Below are 22,415 nucleotides of genomic sequence, written 5' to 3'. Positions count from 1 at the left end.
GAATCATTCTCAAAACATTTGGTTATGACTGTAGAAGCTCATTACCGAACCACACAGCAACTGGTTTGATCCAGTGCGCTGCTGGCAAGCGTTTAACTTGGAAAGCTCACAATTTGCCCTGTGTGAGCTTAACTGCTGAATATGACTAAAAAATTACAGGGGAGACTTTGAGACGGACAAACGATGAGCTGTTGCGTTTGGGAGTAGGTGAAAGGTGAGGTCTTAGCAAGCTTCGGGGGACGAGGACTGGAGAAGACTGCTTTAAACCAGAATACAACACCAGACTAAACTAAAAAGCCTGAAAGTCTGGAGTTGCTGTACAGCACACCCATTCAGACGGAGTGCTGGGAATGCAGTGTCTGGGGGTGGTCTAGAGGAACTTGGCAAGTGAACAGTAAAGTGTTCCAAAAGCCATTAAACTGGGATCTGCTATTGGTCAAATGCTCTAAGCATCCGATGTAACATGAGAAATATCAGCATGATTGAGACAAAAAAAAATCTATTGAGTCATGCAGTAGCCTATACGTTGGCCTGTTTCCACATCCTCCAACCACATCTTTTACGTCAGCGCTTGCAAGTCCTGGTTCTCAAGACACACAGCTTTGTTTAGACAATTCCCTCCTTTGATGGAGCCGACTCAAATAATTGCAATTCAGCAGATGCCTGTTCATCTGCCATCAAATAACGTTATCTGGGCTGGACCAAGAAACACAGGCAGGATGTGTTAGGGAATGAGAACTATAAAACTTTGTTTTACTTAATGAAGATGTGGTCTATGCTGCTTCTTATGGCCCGCCCTGCTCCTTGTTCAGACTTTGTTCCAATCAAACCATTTTTCTGCACAGAAACAGAGCAGCCAGTGGAGACCTGCTGAGTACAATGAAGTGCTGCACAAATGCATTGAACATTGCAAGACTTCAGCGTGACTGAAGGTATTAGTCTTTCTGAAGCTACGTCCACACAGCGTAGATGTGGATGCTCAATTCAGATTTTTTCTGAAAATGGATGTTTTTTGTGCGTGTGTGACCGGTGCACCCCTGCGTTGTGTGTGTTATGTGGTGATCGGACAAAACATCAAGTCTGGGGGTGGAGGCGGTCTCCGTTTATTCAATCTGTCAATCAGGAGATATTAGCGTTAGCACATAGCATGTGCTCCAGTTCTCCAACCCGATCTATACAAAATAATAATGTTAACATGCATCAAATGTTATAAAGGCGTAATAGCAACTCAAATGAAAATATCCAAACACCTAACATTAATACAGAAGGAAAAATAAACATTTGAACAACATAAATGAAAGGATTACAATGGATTATAAAGCTTGCCCCTTCCCAGTGGAACGAGTAACAAAAGGGAAGAGGAAATTAACAACTTAATATTTATAATGGTCCTGGAGGACCCCAAACAAACGAAGAAGAAAGTAGGGCGGAGCCAGAGGACCAAACCCCTTATAGCAGACACAGAGGAATGCAAAGACAGACAAGTATAAGAGGACAAATAAATTAAAGAAAACATTTTGTGAAAATATACAACTAACAATATATACCCAGTTACACGTGTAATCATTAATACCAATTAAACTCTATCACAATCAGAGTTCTGTGTGCATGATTTATGAGCCCAAAGTGACCCATGTGCGCAGAAGAAAAGCGCAGAAGTCACCCAGTAGAGCTGTTCATAAAACTTGACATCTGTTATCGATTTGTTGAATAATGGGAGCTGACAGTATTGCTACAAGATCATAACATGATGAAGTAAGCCAAGAAAAAAGCACAACTAACAGCAATGGCCTGTTGTGGAGCTTTGACTCCAAATTCTGTTGAGATGACTGTTGCATAGTTTCAACTAGGAGTTGTTACAGGATGTTATTGCTCTCCACTGATGCAGACATTTATTATAATTTCAAAATGTCAAGGAACAATTTTGCTTTAATCTACCAGCGCTTCTCCTCAGTAAAGTCTCCAAAGGACAGTGACATCGGATGACAAAACAGATGCATAAAATGTGACATTCTTAACTGCAGGCACAATTATCCATCCAATCGTTTTCTAACACCCAACATCCTACTTTTTTTGTTTTGTTTTCTTTCATTAAGTATTGTAAAGACACGTTGTTAGGTTTGGCATTGCATCAAGTCTTGTGCTGTAAAAACCCTTTAAACTGTGAATTGGGAAAAATGAAGAGCTGGAATACCTTGCAATCCCTTTGAAGAGATTACAATTGCATAATCCTTCTTGAGAGCTCTGTTTTGAGAGAAAAAATCCTGATGTGGACTGACAATGTCTAGTTCAGTATGTCTATTAATAAGTATGCAAACCACAGTCAGTAAATACAATGAAAAACCCAGACAGGAGTGGTGAGGATCTTCGTGACTATGTAAAAAACAATGCAGACATTCCAGCAGCGCTGATGAATCCATGTTGTGCTACAGTAATTGCATCCAGTTTCTGTCCCAAAATGTCTGAGTTTGCAGCTGCATTGCAGCTTGTAATAATTTCATTGGCCGTATCCGTCTGTCTGACTTGCTGTCGACTTTCTGTAGTTCTGTGGTCGTCTCTGTCCAAAAGTTCTAACACTCGCTGAAACCTATGGGAAAAATTCTGGTCATGTAAAAAAGAAGACATCAGAACATTTCGGTAATTTTTTAGGGAATACAAATTTTACTTTCTTGGCTCATGTTTAACATATTCTCTCCCATCTGTGTTTGAAGTTGTTGCACTTATAGATGAGCCAAACCTTTATAAGGTCATGGAAGAACTTGGAAGAAATGTATTCATGGAAGAACTGTATTCATGGAAGAATACAGTTCTTCCATGAGAACTGTATTCTCATGGAATATTGATCATGGAAGATCTGTATGAAAGAACTGTTTTCAAGCTGTCCTGCTTTGGAGCAGAGACAGTGACATGCTGTGTGAGGAAGTAGGCGCAGTAAATCAGGGGGAAGCATTGTAAACCTGCGTTGGCATCTCATTTGCATTTAGCACAGCTCGTGTGTGTTCCGTGGGGATAATGTGGAGTCAAAAGCCAAAAGTTATTTATATCGCCTGGCAGATTTAGATTTAATCGTATTCATGAATTATTAAATAACCAAAAGCTTTAATTTTGATAGATGGGGAGGAGAACTGATCATTCATCTTGGGTGATTAGCTCCAACACTCCAAACTTTTTTTATGTTTCCATTTCATTATAACAAATTTTTGAGTGGAAGTCAAAGCCTTTTGTCATTTGTAGCTCTACCAGCCTAGACTGGTCATTGTTGGGTTGCATATGTGGCATGTTGGTGCAGGTTCACCTTTAAGCTGAGTGGTGAACCATAAAGGGAGCCAAAGTTCAGGAGGGGTGTTTAATGGCATCTTGTCCATCTATTAAGGTCAATATGGGTGGAGTAATGGTCCCCTGCTTACTAGATTACTTTACCAATATCAGCCTCTACCATCAGAGAAAGTCTTTAGGAAACATTTTGAACCATGGAGCTCTGACAGGCTCCAATCCTGTGTTTCCCTGGAAAAAAAACAAACCAGATAAGTTCCATTGTGATCTGCAAGATTTCTCTGAAAGAGTTAGTCATCTCCAGGGGGGTGTACTGTAGTTTGATCTTTAAAGAATCTGAGGACAGACTGACCAAATGCATTTTCTATGTGTGGTATGTTGGTGTAGGTTCACCATAGTGAGTGGGGGCTGGCATTAACATAGCCTTTAAAGCCATGAGTGTATTGTACGCACTCACCAGAGGTCGCGCTAGACTTTTTTGTTGTCCGTCATTTTGACTGACAGCATAAAAAGAATCCGTCATGTACTATTTTTACCCATCAAATTATAGTCATAGTGACATAGCCTATTCAGCCACATTTTTTATGTGGTTTAGTTAATATTCACCTAGTTGAACCATGAATCCGGATCCCATCACACATAAAGCAGATGAACACAAATAACTTTTGCTCCATAGTAACAAAAAACACTGATTGTGGCCCCAATAACTTATAATAAATTAAATTAAGTGACTCCACTTAAATTACCAGCACTTCACCTCCTGGGGTCTGAACGCACAGCCTCACAAATTCCTCCTGGTTGCACCTGCAGAGAAATCTGCGCTGGTTCATCAGCCAGTTGGATCTGTCTGATTCAAACCGATCAGTTGAACTCTGCAAGCTTTTTATCCTGTGCGGTCCGGGCGTTGCGCTTTTACGAGGATTTTCTTGTGCGGTTTCATTTCCCCGAAACGGACGGATGTCACATCCGCCGTGCTCCTCATGAGCGCCGCTCTCCTTCTGGGCGTGGGAGGGTAATGTCTTTCGGCTCCGTTTGTTAAAATCACAGAGAGCAAGAGGGAGACCACACAAAACCTAGACCCAGTTACAAAACCTCTCACAGTGATGGATCCTTTTGATGGATCCATGCACTCACATCAATTTTTGCTGTCCAGTAACTGTCCTTTAATTCTTCGCACCTGTGGAGCCGCGTCCGCATTTGTTGTCAATTAGATCTCATGTTACGGTCCAATTCTGCACCTTTATTTGTTTCCTCAACTGCCGGCTCCTCTGTTTAGACTAAATGGATAAACACTGCATTCTCTTTAATTCTGTCTGCGGTATGTAATGGAAACTGGAATTAACATGCCATCTTTATCAAAGTTTGCAATGGGCTTCTGAACCATACGCTCCAAAGCATCATCTTCATAACACTCTGTCAGCTCCCGGTCAGAAAGATGCATTTAGCTCAATGTCTGTCATGACTCCCTTGGGTTCCGGACTGTGGTTTTACTGTGTGGTCTCCCTCTTGCTTTCTGGGTAAATGTAAGGACACTGGGTGGGGACCCGGAAATTCAACCTCACACAAGAGTTGCAAAGGAAAAAGGTTTAATTAAATTTTCTGCTATTGGTGCGGCTCAGGATGTGGTCATCCAACACAGTGCTGAGAAGAGAGGAGAGAAGGCTGGTGATCCACTGATAGGGGAGGGGTAACTTTGAAATGTTCGGCTTAACTGACCTGTAGTGCAATGGATGGGTGGAGCAGAGAATCCAGGAAGAGACTAAGACGGTTATCCAGGCAGAGGTCATACACAGGAGATCGGAGGGAGCAAACTTAGCTTGAGGGGCAGGCAATAGTCGATGGTCGTGGGGCGAAGCTTGGGTCAGGGTCCAGAAATCCAGAACAGTAGGTATCCGAGGAGGGCTTGGCAGGAGGGGTCAATCCGTGGGCAGAAAAGGGTCGAAGAAACACTGAAGGCTTATAAGGAAACGCTGGATCACTACTGGCTCGTGGCTGTCGATAATCTGGCAAGGAGGCAGAGGCTGAGAGGAGTTTAAGTAGGGCAGGGACCAGGTGGAACAGGCAAGCAATCAGCAGGCGTGGCAGGTGAACTGAATGAGTGTAACGCACAGCATGGACAGGACAGAACATGGATCATGACAGTAAAGTGATTTTACCACAATGAAGAGTTCTGTGCCATGGCTTACACTAAATTTTAAAGTTTTTAAAGTCAAGTTTTTGGACTATAGAAGGAAACCAGAGTAAGAAAAAAGAACCAAAAACAAAAACTATGGAGAACTTATATGAAAATTTCCTCAAATGCTCATCAGGTGTTACCCATGCTCACAGTGCAAATTGCAGGACATAACACTGATTTTTTTTTGGTTGACTCTGGAGCTACTCAATCCTTAATAATGAAAAAAATGTCTCCCACAAGCTCCTCTGTCAGGGAAAACCGTTCACTCAACTGGTGCATCAGGAACAACTATCCCTGAACCAGTTACAAAACCTCTCACAGTGATGGATCCTTTTGATGGATCCATGCACTCACATCAATTTTTGTTGTCCAGTAACTGTCCTATTAACTTACTGGCCAGGGATCTAATTCTAAAAATGTTCCTTCAAATTGAATGCTCTCCACAAGGCCACAGAGTCTGTAAATAGCCTGAGGCAGCAACATCATTCCTGAACATACCTACACTACTCTACATTTTTGAGTGGTTAGTGTATGACAGGCAAACTGAAAAGCACATGACAGGGCGCCTCCAACAGCATCCTATATGTCACAACAGTGTTTGCACTGGACAGTAAGAGTAACAACTGATCCCACTCATCAACTTGGAGATGACTTCCTCATCTTATCCACCACATCACTCCATGTCACACACATGTGTTGGCCTGATGAAACGTCATTTCTCCTGGTGTTGTTACATGGAACTCAAGAAGTTTATTTCTCAGTCCCTGAATCATTTCTTCACATTTCCCTGACAAAACATCCAGAGGAAAGATGGAAATCTCTGGGCCCACTGGCTCTCAAGGCCTTTATGGGTGATGATTTGCAGTGGCACTCAGACAACATCTGTTTTCCTCCTTCTCTGAGAATTTACAGAAAAACAATGAATTTCCATTTGACAGCAATGCCAATAAAATAAGTACTTGGTGACAGTAAATGACTGGCCTCTGACGTCACTTCTGACCTTTCAGGAGTGCCAGAGTACTTCTGGGCCAGCACCAAATATAATGTGGAATTAATAAAAGGCCAGGAACCAGTCCACATCACAGCTAAATTATCCTTTAGATAAAAGTATCCTCTCAAACCAGAGGCTGAGTCAGGAATTGAGTCAGTTTTCCACTCCCTGTTGGAAGCTGGAGTGACAATTCCCCCACAAGCTCCGCGGAAACCAATCTCCAAAAGGAGCGCCGTCTTCAGTGAGAGCCATTTGAGGTCCGCCAATGAAAGGGGCTCAAATGGGAGGGACGGAAGAGCCTCAAGTACCAGAGAAACGTTCCACGCCGGTGCCACAGGGCTGTTGGGTGGGTGCAAGTGTGGTAATGTAGCCTCGTTTTTCCTGTTTGAGTTAATTTATGTTTCTTATATTGCTGTTTTGGATTGCTTGTTATATTTTGAAGTTATCTACTTTTGTTAGACTTAGTTGGGTTACATTTTTGGGTTGTTGTGTTGCAGGTTTCTGATTGGTTGTTTTGAGGTCACGTGCCACGATCATCTGGAGACGCCCCACTGCAGCGGTACAGGTGTTCTGCATCTAATTAAGCAGCGTGCAGACCAGAAAGAAGGATAAGCCAGAGACAGCGAGACGAGAAGCGGACAGACCCGGGCTGGTTATTGGTGTTGGAGTTGGAGGACGGTGCAGTCGGACAGGAGGACTAGAGACGGGAGGACTGGTCACCAGGGGTGATTAGGGTGCTGACCTTTAGGGGTGCTGAGCCCCCAGCAGGGCTAAGACCCATGAGAAGATATTCGTTGATGCAGTTTTCTAAATCTAACTGCTTATTTACATACATTCACAAAGAAAATTAAGAGACATGTTGTCAGTAATTCACAAAATAGAATAGAATAGAATTCAACTTTATTGTCATTGCACTGTCACAAGTACAAGCAACGGGATGTAGTTTGCATCTATCCATATTTATATCTCTACGAGATATAAATATTTATTTACAGATGTACAAGACTATGTATGTATGGACTATAAGGGGTTATAGCAAAGAGATATAGATATTGTGTATAAATATAAATATGGGAGCTATATGCACAGATTATACAGAATATACAAGAATGTTAGGGAATGGATTATAGATAAATAATGGCAGATAAAATTTACAGGTTGTATGTGTGTGTGAAGAAAACAGTCCGTGATGTGTGTGTGTGTGTGTGAGGATAGTCCATGTGTTATTGTTGTATGAGAGGATAGGGGAGTACAGTCCTTATAGTTTATGTTTTATGTCAGGAGGCGTTCAAAAGCGTGACAGCTGTGGGGAAGAAGCTGTTCCGGTGCCAGGTGGTTCTGGTCCGTAGGCTTCTGTAAAGCCTCCCAGAGGGCAGGAGGGAAAAGAGTGTGTGTGCTGGGCGAGTGGAGTCCATTGTGATTTTCCCGGCCCTTTTCAAACAATGCTTCCTGTAGATGGAAGTGGTGTTTGTTAGACTTACAAACTTATATCTCCAAGTATATCTCCGGGCCCCAGTATATCGCCCGGGCGATATACTGGGCAGTTTTCACCACCTCTGCAGCGCCTGCCGGTCGGAGACAGAGCAGTTCCCGTACCAAGCTGTAATACAGTTGGTGAGGATGCTCTCAATGGTGCAGCGGTAGAAGTTAGTGAGGATCTCTGAGGACAGGTGGTTCTTCCTCAGGGTCCTCATGAAGAAGAGGCGCTGATGCACCTTCTTAATGAGTTTGGAGCAGCAAAAGAACAATGTTCATTTTACTCAAACATATACTTACAAAGAGTAAAATCAGAGAACCTTTACATTTTTCCCAGAGGTGTATAAACTCAGTTTGAGACAGAATCTCAAGATTACATCATACCTGCCAACATCTGCTAACATTAATGAGACACAAGCAGCTGTGGAGTGACACAGTCCTAGTGGGGTCTGCTGCCCCGGAAATTAAAATAAGATCTACTCAAAACTATGCATTTTATTTGAAGAACATTTGACTAAATTCATAGGATTAATAAACCTAAAACCAGTTTTTATCAAGGTAGAAGTTCAGGTTAATAACTATTGAAAATGAGTTTTTAACCTGAACTTTATTTGAAAATCATACTTAGAAATTGCATTACTCTTATTTTTATCTGAACGTTATGCGGCTGTTGGCCTTTTTCTTTAAATAAGAATGAATGTCCATCTATGGAAAAGTAGAAATTATGAGTCAGGGTTTTACTGTTTCAGTTCACAGTTCATGAAGTGGGACAGTCATAGTTTCAGTACCAAACACCTTTGTGTTCACACAGAAACAGCCTAACATTCTGTACTGTTCTTTAGTTTTACCTTATTTAAGTGACTCCAGAGAGATTTGGGAAATTAATTACAAAACAAGACAACAGTCACTAATCAAACTTCAAAAAGGACCAACAAGAGTAATTAACAAGGCTAATTACCAGGATCAAACTAACCCATTATTTATCCAAATATTTTGCACATTTACACGATTTTGTACAGAACTACAAAATACTCTTCAAATAAATAAAGCCAATACTGTACACAATTTCATTCATAAATATAAAAACAATTCTAAATTAATTAAGTACTGCATTTCTCATTGCAAAAAATTACTAAGCATAATATTTTGCATTGCAAATTGTCATCTGAATTAAAGTGCTGATGATACAAGTCTGGTCCCATATAGCTGGTTAAAAAAAATATATATATATATATAATGGTCTTTACTGTCTTCTTTAGAGGCTGGTTCTAGACCAAATTTACCACAGGGGCCTGTGCAGACAGTGTTTTTATGGATACACTTTAAAAAAAGAATTTAACAAAAACAGATTAATATTTCATCATTTAATAATGTGAGCCAAAGAGCCACTTGTGTCTCCAGAGATTCAGGTTGTAGACTTAGTAGATGGAAAGTGTGATCCTTAAAAAAGCAGTACCATAATTTTTAATTCATTGAATTAATTTTTATTAAAAATAATTTTAATGTATTTTTAATAATACCTTTAAAAAGAAAATTGTGAAGAAAAAAAATATACCACTGAATATTTAAAAAATACATTTATTTAGTATAATTTCTTTAGAACCCCTCTTAGGCCCTGTCTAGAACCGGCCCTGGTCTGCAGGTCTGGTGCACTTTTGCTTAGCATGTTTTTTCTTCATTGTCAGATTATCCAAAGTGGTAAACCACATTATTAAAAATATTAGTGAAATAATACATTAAATAACCACTGGACAATTATTCATAAAATATATCAACATTTTTGAATAAAACCCACAGAAAGTAATGTAAAGTAGGAAATATTTATGCATTTACTGTTAATCTATTCGTATGATTTGTTCTTTAAATGGCCACTTATTTTGGCTAATGCTATTATTTATTAAATATCATCCAAACTCAACATCCTAAGCAAAGAATCAAACCACAATAGTCAGCTAAAATCACAATAAGAAACTTAATCAATCATAACTACATGTTCTTTACCATGTCAGCCTCAGGAGATGATTGAGGATGAAGAGACGCTGATTTCTGGTTCTTTAGGTCCTGATGGGTCTGCAGTTCCTCTCCTGATCCATTCTGTCTATCGTACAGCAGCACACTGCGCCACGACGGACACATTTTATTTTATATTTTTTTGTCTTTCGATGTGCACAGTAGTAAATAGACTTTGTGGTATTCTCGTTTAGTGACGTAATTATATTAGTTGTGTTACCACCCCCACGCCACTAGAGGCAGTAGCAGGTCCGAAAAGATGCGACTGAGGAGCAGATGTAGAAGTACAGCGATCCCTTGTTTTTCGCGGCGGTTACTTTCCAAAAAGAACCCGTGATAAGCGAAATCCGCGAAGTAGGAACCTTTATTTTTTTTTAACAATTATTATACAATGAAATACTCCATAATACATTTAAAATAAAGAACAAAACCTTTTTTACAGGGCCAAGCATTTTTTTAACAAATAAAAGTACTGTATAAACGTTTTTTGTTTTTTTTTTACAAATAACTACTATACTAAAAAATAATAATTTTAATCATCAATACGAAGTGAAGGCTTCAAAACCCGAGTCTTTGGATTAGAACGGGAAAAAAATGATTATGAACAAAAAAAAAATACAAAGTGCAGTTGGACAAATAGTGACTCACCTGTATTTCACTGCTCCTCTTGACTCAATTAACTCTGTAGCGGTTTTTTTCTTCTAAAGCCCGCGGTGCAGGTGTGTTTTTTTCGAGAGAAGAACATAGTTATCGGTTGTTGTCGCTCCTTTTTCTTCTGGGCAAAAAGATTCTTATAAACCGACATGACACCATCGATTATGTTAAAACTGGCAAGCTGTTTTACGTGCGTGTACATATTAAACCGCAAAGTTATTGACACACAGGTAGAGAAGAAGCGGAGAGACCGTTTAGCCAATCAGAATGCAGAACACAACGCACGATGCAAATCCGCGAAGCAGCGAGACGGTGAAAGGTGAACCGCGATATAGCGACGGTTCACTGTACACCGAAAGCTACGGAATTTGTTAAAAACTGTGAGCTGCGCTGAAGTAAATAAAAGAGCGAAGTTTAAATACCTTCTGAGAGTGAAAATCCTTCCTAAAGGTGAAGATACATCACAGATTTCAAAAGAAAATAAGAATCATGTGAGATTCTTCAGTTCAACCAAGAAAAGGGAGCATAAAAAAAACAAAAAAAAACTTAGACTCAACCAAAAACGTAGGCTGTCAACCAAATATTCTGATATGCAAAAATAAAAGTAAAAAAAAATAGTGATTTCATTTTAAAATAAAGCTTTTAAAGCATTTTTTTTTGTTTTAAAAGAAATTTCTTACAATTTGATTAAGATAATTAAATCCAAAAGTTTTGATCACAGCTCTATTTTTTTGTTTGACATGATTTTTTTTTTTTGATTGAATACTACTCTTTTTGTTTGACGTGATTTTTTTTTATTGAACAACTGTGAAACAAATGTAACTGCATACTGAGTGTCTCAAAAATAATATTTACATATTATTTTGAGTGATGATGAAACTGGCTTGTTTGCTTGTCAAATTTATTTCTGATAATAATAGTTGCAGCACAAAAGACGACAGAGAGAGGGCAAGAAAGTGTCAGGATAGAGCTCTGTGATGAGCTGGCATGATAAGTTAACAACCCTTATCGTCTTGTTAAAAAAGCAATAGAAGCTGGTGATGGGATGAAGCTTTTTTTTTTTTTGTTCATACAAAAATGGTTAAATATTAATAGATTTTACTGCACATCTCGGCTCTGGGCCTATAGGGGAACTGTCCAGGATCCGCGGTTTGGAACAATATCAAGGACATAAAATTTGTTAGGTAACGATGATAAAGAAGGGCATTTTCTCCAACTATTGATTTACGTTTGAGTAAATGCGGTGGCGTCTTTATTCATCAAACTGTGTTTCTTCTTACCTGTGTTTTTTTTTTTTTTTTTTACACGCAGGCACATGAATACCCAGAGGCGCAACGCGGAGTGATGGGAAAACGCACTTTGTGAAATTGTCTCATGACTCATTAAACATCGTTCGAGAGGTTTTATAGCTCACATAAAAATGTTCAAGGTCTCACACAGATGCAACGGCGTTGTTGTTGGGATCAAAACGTAAGTACGAGAGTGTGAGGGGAATGAAGGAAACTGATTTTAATTGGACAAATGCAGGAAGCAGGAGCAGACCGAAGATATCAGCACAAACAAAGGATCTGGCGGTAAAGATGTACATTTAAAAAAAATATATATATACTACGTCTTAATTTCTGAAAGCTACACTGGTGAGTAAAAACAAACTAACTAACAAAAACAATTAATTGCAGTTCATGATTGTGACAGTGTGCCTCGGTTAATGACAGGGAAGGTAAAGAAACGAAAAATGCAAATATCACCCAACGCCAGTCCACCGAAAGCTTGTCAAACGTGAGAGATCCAAAGTGAAATGTAAAAGTAATGAGAAAGAGCGTATATGACGGAAATGTGAAAAGTGTAGATTGTCCTTAAAAATTATTTTAAAGCTCCACCAAATTAATTAATAAAAATGAATGGAAAACGCTCGATAAAGTCACTTAATGTCAAAAGCTGAATCCCACACACCCTCCTCCCAGATCCAACACCCTATTAATGCTTACTTATGTGATGCATCACCTGGCTGATAACCAGAATAAATGACATTCCTTGGGGATTTTCGGTGGACGGGTGCCTTCTGTGCGCACTCGTTTGATGGCGTTAACAGGCAGAGCTTGCTTATAAATGCCATATTTTTAGAGGATATTACAGGAGGTGGGACTTCTCACGGTAACCTATTAAAGGCTCCTTATGGTTCTGATCTCAACATCATCAGGTCAGATGCGGTAAAGATGCTTTCTCTCAACAAGCTCAGATTGGGTAAGACTTTGGGGGGTTTAGCTCTGCTGCGCACTTTGAACAAAAGGCGAGAAAATGTGGAGTAATATTATTATCACTGTTTTGTCCCCCTCCAGTATTGCTGATGTGTAGTTTCTTCACTTTTTATGGTGAGTATATATTTATATTGAGCTTAATGAGAAACCTCTGACCTAAATTTTTCATGTTTTTTTTTTTTTTTTTAAACTGAATATCTGACGGTGTCTGTGCATGTAAGCAGAATTGACAGTAGATTTTTTAAACATTTTTTAGAAACATGTGAATGTGGGAGGTGGGGTCTCCGTGGACGCCCGGAGTCTGAACCTCCTTTCCATCACATCAAACAGAGTAAATTGCTCCTCAGGCAGGCTTGTTCCTTGGTAGGCGCGCACAGCAGGAGCGCAGCGGCGCGTCTCGTAGACTGACTCGAGTCTAATTTGCGCCTCTGCAGCTGCTACTTATTAGGAGCGTCAGAGACAAAACGGGAGGGACAACATGCACTTCAGCCTATGATAATTTAATGGAAATACTCCTCGCTGTGCTGTTGGAGGAGCGTTGCGCTGCACCTGTTCTGTTGGAGCTGCCGCTCTCCTGCGGAGAGCGGGGTTGAGTCTTGGAGAAGAGGGGTGATGGAGAGGCGATCGGGACGGAAATGGAGGTTGATTTGCAAGAAAATTAGCAATCGTATGCGGGATGCAGAAACTGGAAAAAACAAAAAACAAAAAGTAGAACTGAGGTTCACTTCGGAGGTTTGTTTGGAAACCGCATTGCTTTGATCTGTTTCCCGTGTATGGGCGCGCAAAGGAAGATGCATGTGAGCCGAGGGACAGTTTATGTTATCTGTTATCAGCAAGCTGCAACACAATGGCGATCTTTTGACTTGATGCGTTCTTTGCAATTTCCCAAAAATGTAAGAAGTGCGCTACTTCACATGCGTAGTAGCTACATCGTATTGCTTGAAGATATTCAATTCGAAACCAATTTATTGGGTCATAAGTTCACCTGAATCATTTGCTTCTTGCAGATCATGCGAACACAGCGGAATGTGGGAAGGGGTGAGTTTATTTCTTATCAATTTTTAAAATTTGTTTAGTTTTTATTTGCATCATCGAGACAAAGTGTTTTATTCTAACACTCAGTATTTTTAAACACACACACACTCACACCCCCACAGAAAACTGTCACGGTAAAAAAAAAACCAAACATAAACAAAAGAACTACAACAACAACCAAAAAATGTGATAGTCCGAAAAAAAAAGAGAGATGATTTATTCTTTTTGAATCACAGTTTAGACAGTGGGGTGTCCTTTATCTGCGTTCCTCCCGAATCAGTGCAGAACCAACCTCAGCTGCGATAGTGGGAGTCCAGTTTACATGTCAGCCTGTTTCTGTTGCCAAAGCGGTTAGACTGAACAGGCATCCAAAGGCAGGAAGCACAGTTAGAATAAATGACTCGGAATGCGAGTGTAGGCGTGTGTGTGTGTGTGTGTGTGTGTGTGTGTGTGTGTATGTGTATGTGTGTGTGTGCGTGTGTGCGTGTGGGGAAGAGAGTGCAGTAAAACAGTTTCAGCAATATTTTGGTGTATTTAGCCGGTTGGAGAGGGGAAAACATGGTTTAGTAAGGTGACCTTTACAAATGCATGAATAACATGGTGAAAGTGTGATTTAAAAAATGAACATAATTTTTTCCCCCTCTATGACAAGTTGAATAAACTCTAATATTGCTGTTAGTTTTTGACAGTAACTTCACCAGCGGTGCCCCTCTGAGCAGACGGAAAGGGGCAGCGTTAAAGTCGGGGGGTTTTGAGTTTTACATCATGTAATACTGTTAGTGCCTCATCAAAAACATGCCTGGAGTGTTGCTGTGATTCTTTCATGCATGTTTGAGAAATCCTTCCACCTCTCGGGGAAACCGTTCAGCTGTCCAAAGCGACTGGAGCGACTGAGCCCCACCTTCCAGGATAAAACTCCTCCTTGGAGCTGCAGTTTTTGAGCTCCTGCCCTCCAGCGCCGGGCATGCTGATAGATTGTTGCATGTTCAAATGATTTATTATGGTCTACCTATTTACATTACAAAAGGATGGCATTTGCATAGGGATATGTACAGTTGGTAGAACCCTTGGTACGTACAACTGGTACCATTTAGTTCAGAATGTTTTAAATAATGAAACCAAAGAAATCTTCCAAGGACCCTTTGGAATAAAAGAAACGTCAATCGGGAAGAACAATGAGGAAGAACAGAAACTAATAATTAAGTAACCATGAAATGTAATGGAAGGAGCCACTGGAGAACAATGAGGAAGGCGAACTATATATACTGAGGAATTAGTGGAGAGTGCCACATAGCCCAGAGGGAATAATCAGGAGTGAATAGTGCACAACTGAGGGAGAATGCAAAACCTCTCCGTACAAAACAGGAAGTTCAGAGTCAGCCAACATGGCAGCATGGGAGAGAACAATGATGATAATTTGTGGACTATGTTTAACAGAGAAAAAAAACATAAGAAAAAGCGTTTCTGACGTCCTTCAGACTTTCTGGTTTGCCTTGGCAGCTGTTTTACCGTCTTTTTTTAGAATTCCTCTTCGTATTTCCGTCTCCTCGCTTTCTGATTGGCTACATGCCACATTCAACAAGTTGCATTTTCATTTTCCCTGGGGCAACACAACACAATCCAACATGTGGAATATCCCTGATTTTAGGTCTGAGTGGTCCCAACATCGTTCCGAGTGGACCAAATCCCTCTTAAAGCAGCAGTGCGTAACTTTTATAAAATATATTGTTGATAAAGCTATCAATATATTGTGATAGTATGATATGAGACAGGTAATCTGAGAAAAACTGATGACGGCAACTATGTTAACCGGCGGATAAATGGTTTTCTGGGAACGGTACACTGTTTCTCCACAATTAGCACATTTAGAAGCGAATACACGAGGTTGATTGACAGTGCTGGGTCTGATTGGTTATTTTCTTCAGTCGGCAGTAGTAGCTCAGGGAGGAGTTGGAATCTTTTCACAAGTTATCTGTCTGGTACTTCATTTATGTTTTGCAGAACAACAACTACGAGTTGTGATCCTTCCTTCTGCTGTGAAGGTAAACCGTATGATCCTCGAAAGGACACTTGCTGTAAACCCCCTGGAAACAGAGCAGGTAATGACTTCATGTAAAACCATAAAAGTATGAAACATGAAAGCTCTTTAATTAAATCTTTCCAGCTGACAATGATGCTAAACCACAAAGAATCTTGATATAAGCTCGATTAGCGCTGACACAGCTTTAGTTTTCCTAATTTGCTCCAAAAACACGAAGAGGAAACCCGAGTCTGCAGCATAATGACAATGACCTGGTGCCGATATTTTACATGGTTTTCTCAAAAATTAAGTTTTAACTTCAGATAAAATGGGGGCCAGCTTCTTTCCCTTGCCCTCAGGTCCCCATTTTTGATAGATTGTGAAAACCATTCCTTTTTTCCCTCGTCTCTTTGTAACTATGCATTACTCTGTGTTGGTCAATCACATGAAGTTTCAATAAAGTGCATGGAAGTTTGTGGTTGTAATGTGACAGACAGAGGGAAGGTTCAAGGGGTACAAATAATATAAAAAGGCTTGTTTTTAAGACAGTTTTCAATTTCTATTAAAAACATTTTAGCATAAATTTCAGCCTAATCATTTCAGTTTGTTGATATTGTCTGGATGCATTGTGAGGTGAATTGAGGTGGGAAGTGCTTCTGGAAAACTTTGGGATAGGAATGTGAGGTTTCACAATGTAATGTTTCCCTTCTGTTTTAAAAAATTTAAAAAAAGAAGTGTTACAATAAATCAACATAGGCATTTCAATCCTATAATAAAGACAAGTTATACACTTTCAAAAAGAGAAATTGTAAAGTCAACATAGCCAAAGGTTTCTCTAGGACAGTTTAGTTCTCCCCAAAACAGACAGTCTTTTATCATTATGTAACTACATTTTCATTGAACCTTTGGTGTTTCAGGTTACCTGACAGAAGGACTGAGTGAAAGGATGTCTCAGTGCTGTGGAGAGAAGGCATACAACCCACTTAATGAAATATGCTGTAACCTAACTGTGAATGCCAAACCTTCACATGATGCCAAATGCTGTGGCAAAGGTATGCAGTAAAGTTGGAGGCATTGCAAAGTTTTTCACACCTCTGTAGAGACTTTGTAGCTGAACTGGGTTAAAAGTTCAGGTAAAATTTGTGGGGTGATGATGGTAGGAGTTCTTCCTGTGATTGGTGGGTTGCTAGTTTGAACCCTGTCTCCTTGTGTCCTTGGGTAAGACACTTCACCCACCTTGCCTGATGGTGGTGGTCAGAGGGCCTGGTACATGGCAGCCCCGCCTTTGTCAGTGGGCAGCTGTGGCTACCATCCAGTAGCTTGCCATCATCAGCGTGAGAATGTGTGTGTGAATTGGGTGAATGACTGAATGTGGTGTGAAGCGTTTTGTAGCCCTCTGGTCTATGCAGATACAGGTTATTTACCATTTAAGTGTTTAACGGATTGATTTTTTTCCCACAGCGCCTTATGATGAAAAGAAGGAAGTCTGCTGCAGTGACAAACTGCTGAAGAAGCGCAGCCCTGAGCATCTGTGTTGCTACGGGAGACTGTTTGACTCTTCTATTGAGAATTGCTGCCAGAATATGTTTCCTCGGATACAGCTGAAAATCAACAATTCCTTAGTCTGTGGTAAGTGACTTGGCCTTGTTTCCTTTTTTTTTTTTTTTTTTACAAATTTGCAAAAAGATTATTCTTGATTTTGCTTTATTGATGGTAGGCAAGAAACTTTAGGTATGTGTTTCCAGTTTGCAACTTCAAACCCAGACTCATCTTGTACCTAGCTGGAGTGCTAACTAGCTCCTCATGTGGCCACTTGCACATAGACATGAATATGCACTTGCAGAGTGGCATGCAACTGCAAACTATGTCCCAGAGGAACAAGACATGGAACTTTTCAGTTCCCATTTAGCATTGACATAAGATCACAACAAAATTCACGTAAATTAATTAACACAATTAACAGAAAAATAAAATCACATTAAATACGGGCACAATATGTGGCAGTTAAAAAAATAGCATTTTAAAAATGGACTACTGTAAGTCAAAATCATAATTTTTTGAAACTGAGAGTATCTATCCCCTTTATTGTTTTTCCTATTTTTTGTCCCACATTCCTAAAGGTTAAACTGCTTTGGCTCCATTAGAATAGACGACAAATGCACTCAGACCTCTAAGTGAAAATTAGGAAAATTATTTGGAATTAGTTTTATTCTATTGAAAGGTTATTTGAATCTTTTTCCATACAAAAAGCTACAAGAGATGCAGCAATTTAAAAAAAAAAATAAAAAAAATTGCTTCACAACGGCGGGCAATTAGTGCCGTGCAGGACCGTTTATGTTGGAATCATTTTTAATAGGCCAACACTGAAAATGTAAATTTTGGCTGAATATTATTACAGCACAACGTGAAATGATATTTATTTTACATTAAATATTTGCAAATTTACTTATGGTTATTTTTACAGTGAAGAACTTCACATGTGACCCCACAATTTCTGGAGAGAATCACAAGTATGTAATGACTACATTTTGTCAGCTTGTGTAGAAAATGTACCAAACGCTAATGCATGACATTCACATTTGTTTATGTTCATATTTTGCCTTTATTTTTTTTTTTTACATTTCTGTTTTGTCCACCCTGCATGCATTCTTATTCACTCTGCTCTTTTTATTTTAAAATAAGGATTGTTTTTATAGTTAAATTAACCAAAACAGTTTTGATCCATTGTTAATATGCATCAACTCTATTACTATTCCACAATGCATTATTTCAGATACATTTGTCAGCAAATGAAATTATTTATCTACTTTCCTAATAGACTGCCACAGAGTTCTAATTGCTTCTGTTAGATAGAACGTAAAGGTGTTTCATATAAACAATAAAAATAAAAAAAGAAATACATTTTGCTATTTGGTTTTGTAGTATTCATAATTTTTCTGCATTTGATACAAATTGATTTCTTTTTCTCCCCACCTCCAGAGTTGAGACCAACAAATCAGACCAGGTAAAGTTTAAAATGATTCCTCTGACATTGAAATTTCACTACCCTTTTGTGTTTGTAGATCCAGTACAGGCCAAAGTAGAGATTAAGCTTCTTCAATCCACATTCCCATTTCTTGGCTGACTGCTATTCATTCATAATGTGATTTTATCAACATTTTCATAGAGGAGCAGGGAAATGTCAGCTTTTCTAAGATGCATGAGAAATACACTGAATCTGAGCAAACGTAGGAGTCTCCACTCAGCTCAATAAGTGCGCTGTTTGACTGCTGAGGCACGTCAGAAAAGCCAAACATGTAGGTGGCATAGTCCAAGCAGACAGGACCAGACCTGTATCAGCGAGGTAGTTGTAAAAGAAAACCAAATGCTAATGACTACACCAAAGTGCAGCACCTGATTCAATCCAGTTTTTTTATTGTATTATATCATAAGTTAAGTATATTTCCATAACACATTTCAGCAATAAGTCATTTCAAATTGCTTTACAGAACAAAAACATAACACAACAGCCAATGCACATTACATTCCATCAAATGCCGTTATCAAAATGTACATCAAGGAAACTGATCGAAGTTCCAGTTATTACTAAACAAAGTAGATGAGTTTTCAGACATGATTTAGCGTAGAACCAGACGATTTATAAACTAACAACACTATCCTCAAGTCTATCCTATGGCACACGTGGAGCTGGTGGTGTGCTCCACCTTCCTGGTTTTAGTGAGAACGCTAGCAGCAGCGTTTTGGATCAGCTGCAGCTGTCTGACTTCTTATGGAGATCTTTGTAGACACTGTTGCAGTAATCAGTTTAACTTTATATTTCTGTTTTTGTTTTTTCTTTCAGAGAAATGCTGCATCCACCCAGAAGCAGGTTTGTGATTTTGGGGATGAAAAGGAGGAGTACTATAAGAAGGAAGGTTTTCAATGCTGTGGTCACCACTATTTCAACACCACCCTCTGGTCTTGCGAGGAAGATAAACTGCATGCGAAAATCCAAAAATGACGGTAATTTAATTTGCTTTGAAATGCTTTGTTGTTTTACCCTGACTACTTTCTGCATTCTTATAGTAAAATTTATGTAATGGATTTTTTTTTTTTTTTTTTTTTGCAGTCTAAACATCAGTGAGAGAATATTCAAGGAAGTAATAGCAAGATATTTGCTTTTAATCACCATTTGTAAAAGCAAAGTCTTGTGTATATCCCTCTTTTATTTAATTTAATTGGCTATTCTGGATGCCACGACTCTGAACAGCAGTGTCCTAAAATTGAGTGAGGAGAAAAATGGCTGCTGCCGTACTTCAACATCCCATCATCATGAGAACACCTACTCCATATGTTTCAGAAACTAAGGTGTGTAAAATATGCACTTGTTTAATGATGTTTTGACTGACTAGCCACAATTTCAGTTCTCAAGTCCACTTTGTTCATGTGTTCTCAGTAGGCTGCCACTGGCTGGTCCTACATGCTCATTGTTAGTGTATTCCATCTAATTTTTGCAGTGCTAAACCAGTGTGATCACAACCTAGCTAAGAACCAGTCTGTCTTTCCACATTTAAAGAACCAGCTCTGCATCATGGCTTTAAACTATACTCAACATTTATACCCAGGATTGCAGTATAGGGCGACAGCTTATGTACCCAAATGAATGTTTTTGTCTCTGATCCATGTCAACAGATTGCAGTTATGATTGCACTTTTAACAGTCAGTGGTTTGGAACACACTTTACAATGCCCGCTGGATCTTTACGGCCATCTTTGATTTGTCTCGTTGTGAACTGGGAGTGGGCTCATGGTGCTGTTTTTGCAAGTCAGAATACAGTGGGATTTGTTATGTGTTTTGGTGCTAACTGCTATCAAGAATACAACCACATAACTATATTCAAAGACAAGAATATGTTTACAGATAAATATTTATAGCACCATTGGTGCTACTGTTTAACGAGGCACACAATGTTAGAAGTGCTAATGGAGTACCGAAACGCCTCTGCTATAAGCTCTGGCTTTCCCAGTCGTATTAGCAACTTCAGGGGTGCTTTTGTTGCTTTTTTGGGCTGGGACTCGGGAGACGTTTGTGTATAAACAAAATGAACCAATATTAATTCTACCTAGCTCTAATAAAAGCTCTGACATTTGTTGGGAATTAAATCATCAATGTTAAATAGATTCATCTTTTAAAGAGAATATTTGAACTCAGTTGTACAAATGAATCTCTCTGAACAACTTAAATTATTTGATTTTTGACCTGACTTGTCAATATTTAATGAGTTTTTGTCCAATTTGAGGCACTTTAAAATGTAAAGCGCAAACACTTTCTTCCTATAACGTCACTGCCTTTACCTTTTGAAAGGCAGTGACATATTTCTTTCTGGCCTCTGTGTCAGCTGTGAATCGGTGCCACGAAGAGTCGACTCTTTGAGTGGTGTGAACAGACTTGGTCATAAGCAAGCTTTAGCACAAGACATTTATCCATGGGTTAAAATAACAACCTGTGAGCAAATATAGTCGATACTTACAATCTTTAGGATTGAAATGGCTTTTCACTCTAGCAATAACATTTGTTGCTGCATTTATGCTAAACATACAACTACCTAATTACTATACACATTATACCATATAAGCTGGAAAGTTTCTCTGTCTTTACTACATCAAAATTCTGATGCGCTTTTTTTTTAACCGAAATTAGTGCCACTAAATATGTAGAAATGTATTCTCATCTGCACTCCATGTTTATCTTAAAGGGGGGGAAATATTATGTAAAATCGACTTTTTTGAGCTTTGCGTCATGTACATCATGAACCGAGCGCCGTCCTCGACAACAGAGCTCAGTCTTTAGGTGTCTGAGCTTACAGAGCAGCATCCCTCCTGCAGCCGCTAGTCTAAGCTCAGTCAGACTAGCCAGAAGTAATTACTAGTGGAGCTCTGCATTTGATTCTGCCAAAAGGCAAGCGTGTCAGAAAGAGCAAGAGTTCTTAAAGAGACAGAGGCACATTGCATTTCGAAATCATAATATATTGTTGCAATGTTACTGTCTATAGTGGTAAAAGTGAAGCTCAATCAGTGAAAAAAAGCTATCCCATCATCCCACCATATATTTTCTGCTTGTCTTGGGAGGAGATCTATTGTCCTAACAGGGTCTACATAGGCTGCTAGAGTTTATTTCCTGCAGATTTTTGCCCAGGGAACTATTGTTTATGTTTATGACAACAGCTACACTGTTTATATATAATAAAATTAATATTATTAGTGTGGCTTTAAATAATATATATACACATTTACATATATATTTATATGCTACTTTTATTTTTTTTTTTATATTTGCAGACTTTTCTTGCTCCAAAGCAAATATTTTGTATACAAAGGGTTTTGATTAACCTTGGCTTGATGATTGAGGTAACACTGAACATCTAACAATTTCAGGGACATGAATGTAAACATTGTCATCCTATATTGTTAATGCGTCAGTTGTCGAAAACAACAAGAATAAAACTCCAGCTTTTTGGGACTTGTGTTTCTTTGTAACAACTAA

The 22,415-nt window shown here is 39.2% G+C and overlaps 1 protein-coding gene across 3 annotated transcripts; it reads left to right on the top strand.

Moving 5' to 3' along the window:
- Positions 1–11,689: 11,689 nt before the first annotated feature.
- On the top strand, positions 11,690–22,149 carry LOC111612072 (galaxin-like). 3 transcript variants are annotated; one of them, XM_023352051.1, is made up of 12 exons: positions 11,690–11,764; positions 11,892–12,050; positions 12,781–12,824; positions 12,920–12,952; positions 13,846–13,876; positions 15,875–15,972; positions 16,811–16,945; positions 17,355–17,522; positions 18,358–18,403; positions 18,873–18,897; positions 19,735–19,895; positions 20,002–22,149. In XM_023352051.1, exons 2-11 carry the CDS (start codon positions 12,001–12,003, stop codon positions 19,891–19,893), a joined length of 789 nt encoding a protein of 262 aa, XP_023207819.1. In that variant the 5' UTR covers positions 11,690–11,764; positions 11,892–12,000; the 3' UTR covers positions 19,894–19,895; positions 20,002–22,149. The 3 variants fall into 3 exon arrangements, with proteins under 3 accessions (XP_023207819.1, XP_023207820.1, XP_023207818.1); XM_023352052.1 differs by having other exon boundaries at positions 11,892–12,217; XM_023352050.1 differs by having other exon boundaries at positions 11,892–12,824.
- The last annotated feature ends 266 nt before the right edge of the window (positions 22,150–22,415 follow it).

The sequence above is a fragment of the Xiphophorus maculatus genome, chromosome 18 (genome assembly GCF_002775205.1).
Source record: "Xiphophorus maculatus strain JP 163 A chromosome 18, X_maculatus-5.0-male, whole genome shotgun sequence".
Classification (NCBI taxonomy): domain Eukaryota; kingdom Metazoa; phylum Chordata; class Actinopteri; order Cyprinodontiformes; family Poeciliidae; genus Xiphophorus; species Xiphophorus maculatus.
This window is presented reverse-complemented; position numbering and strand designations above follow the sequence as displayed.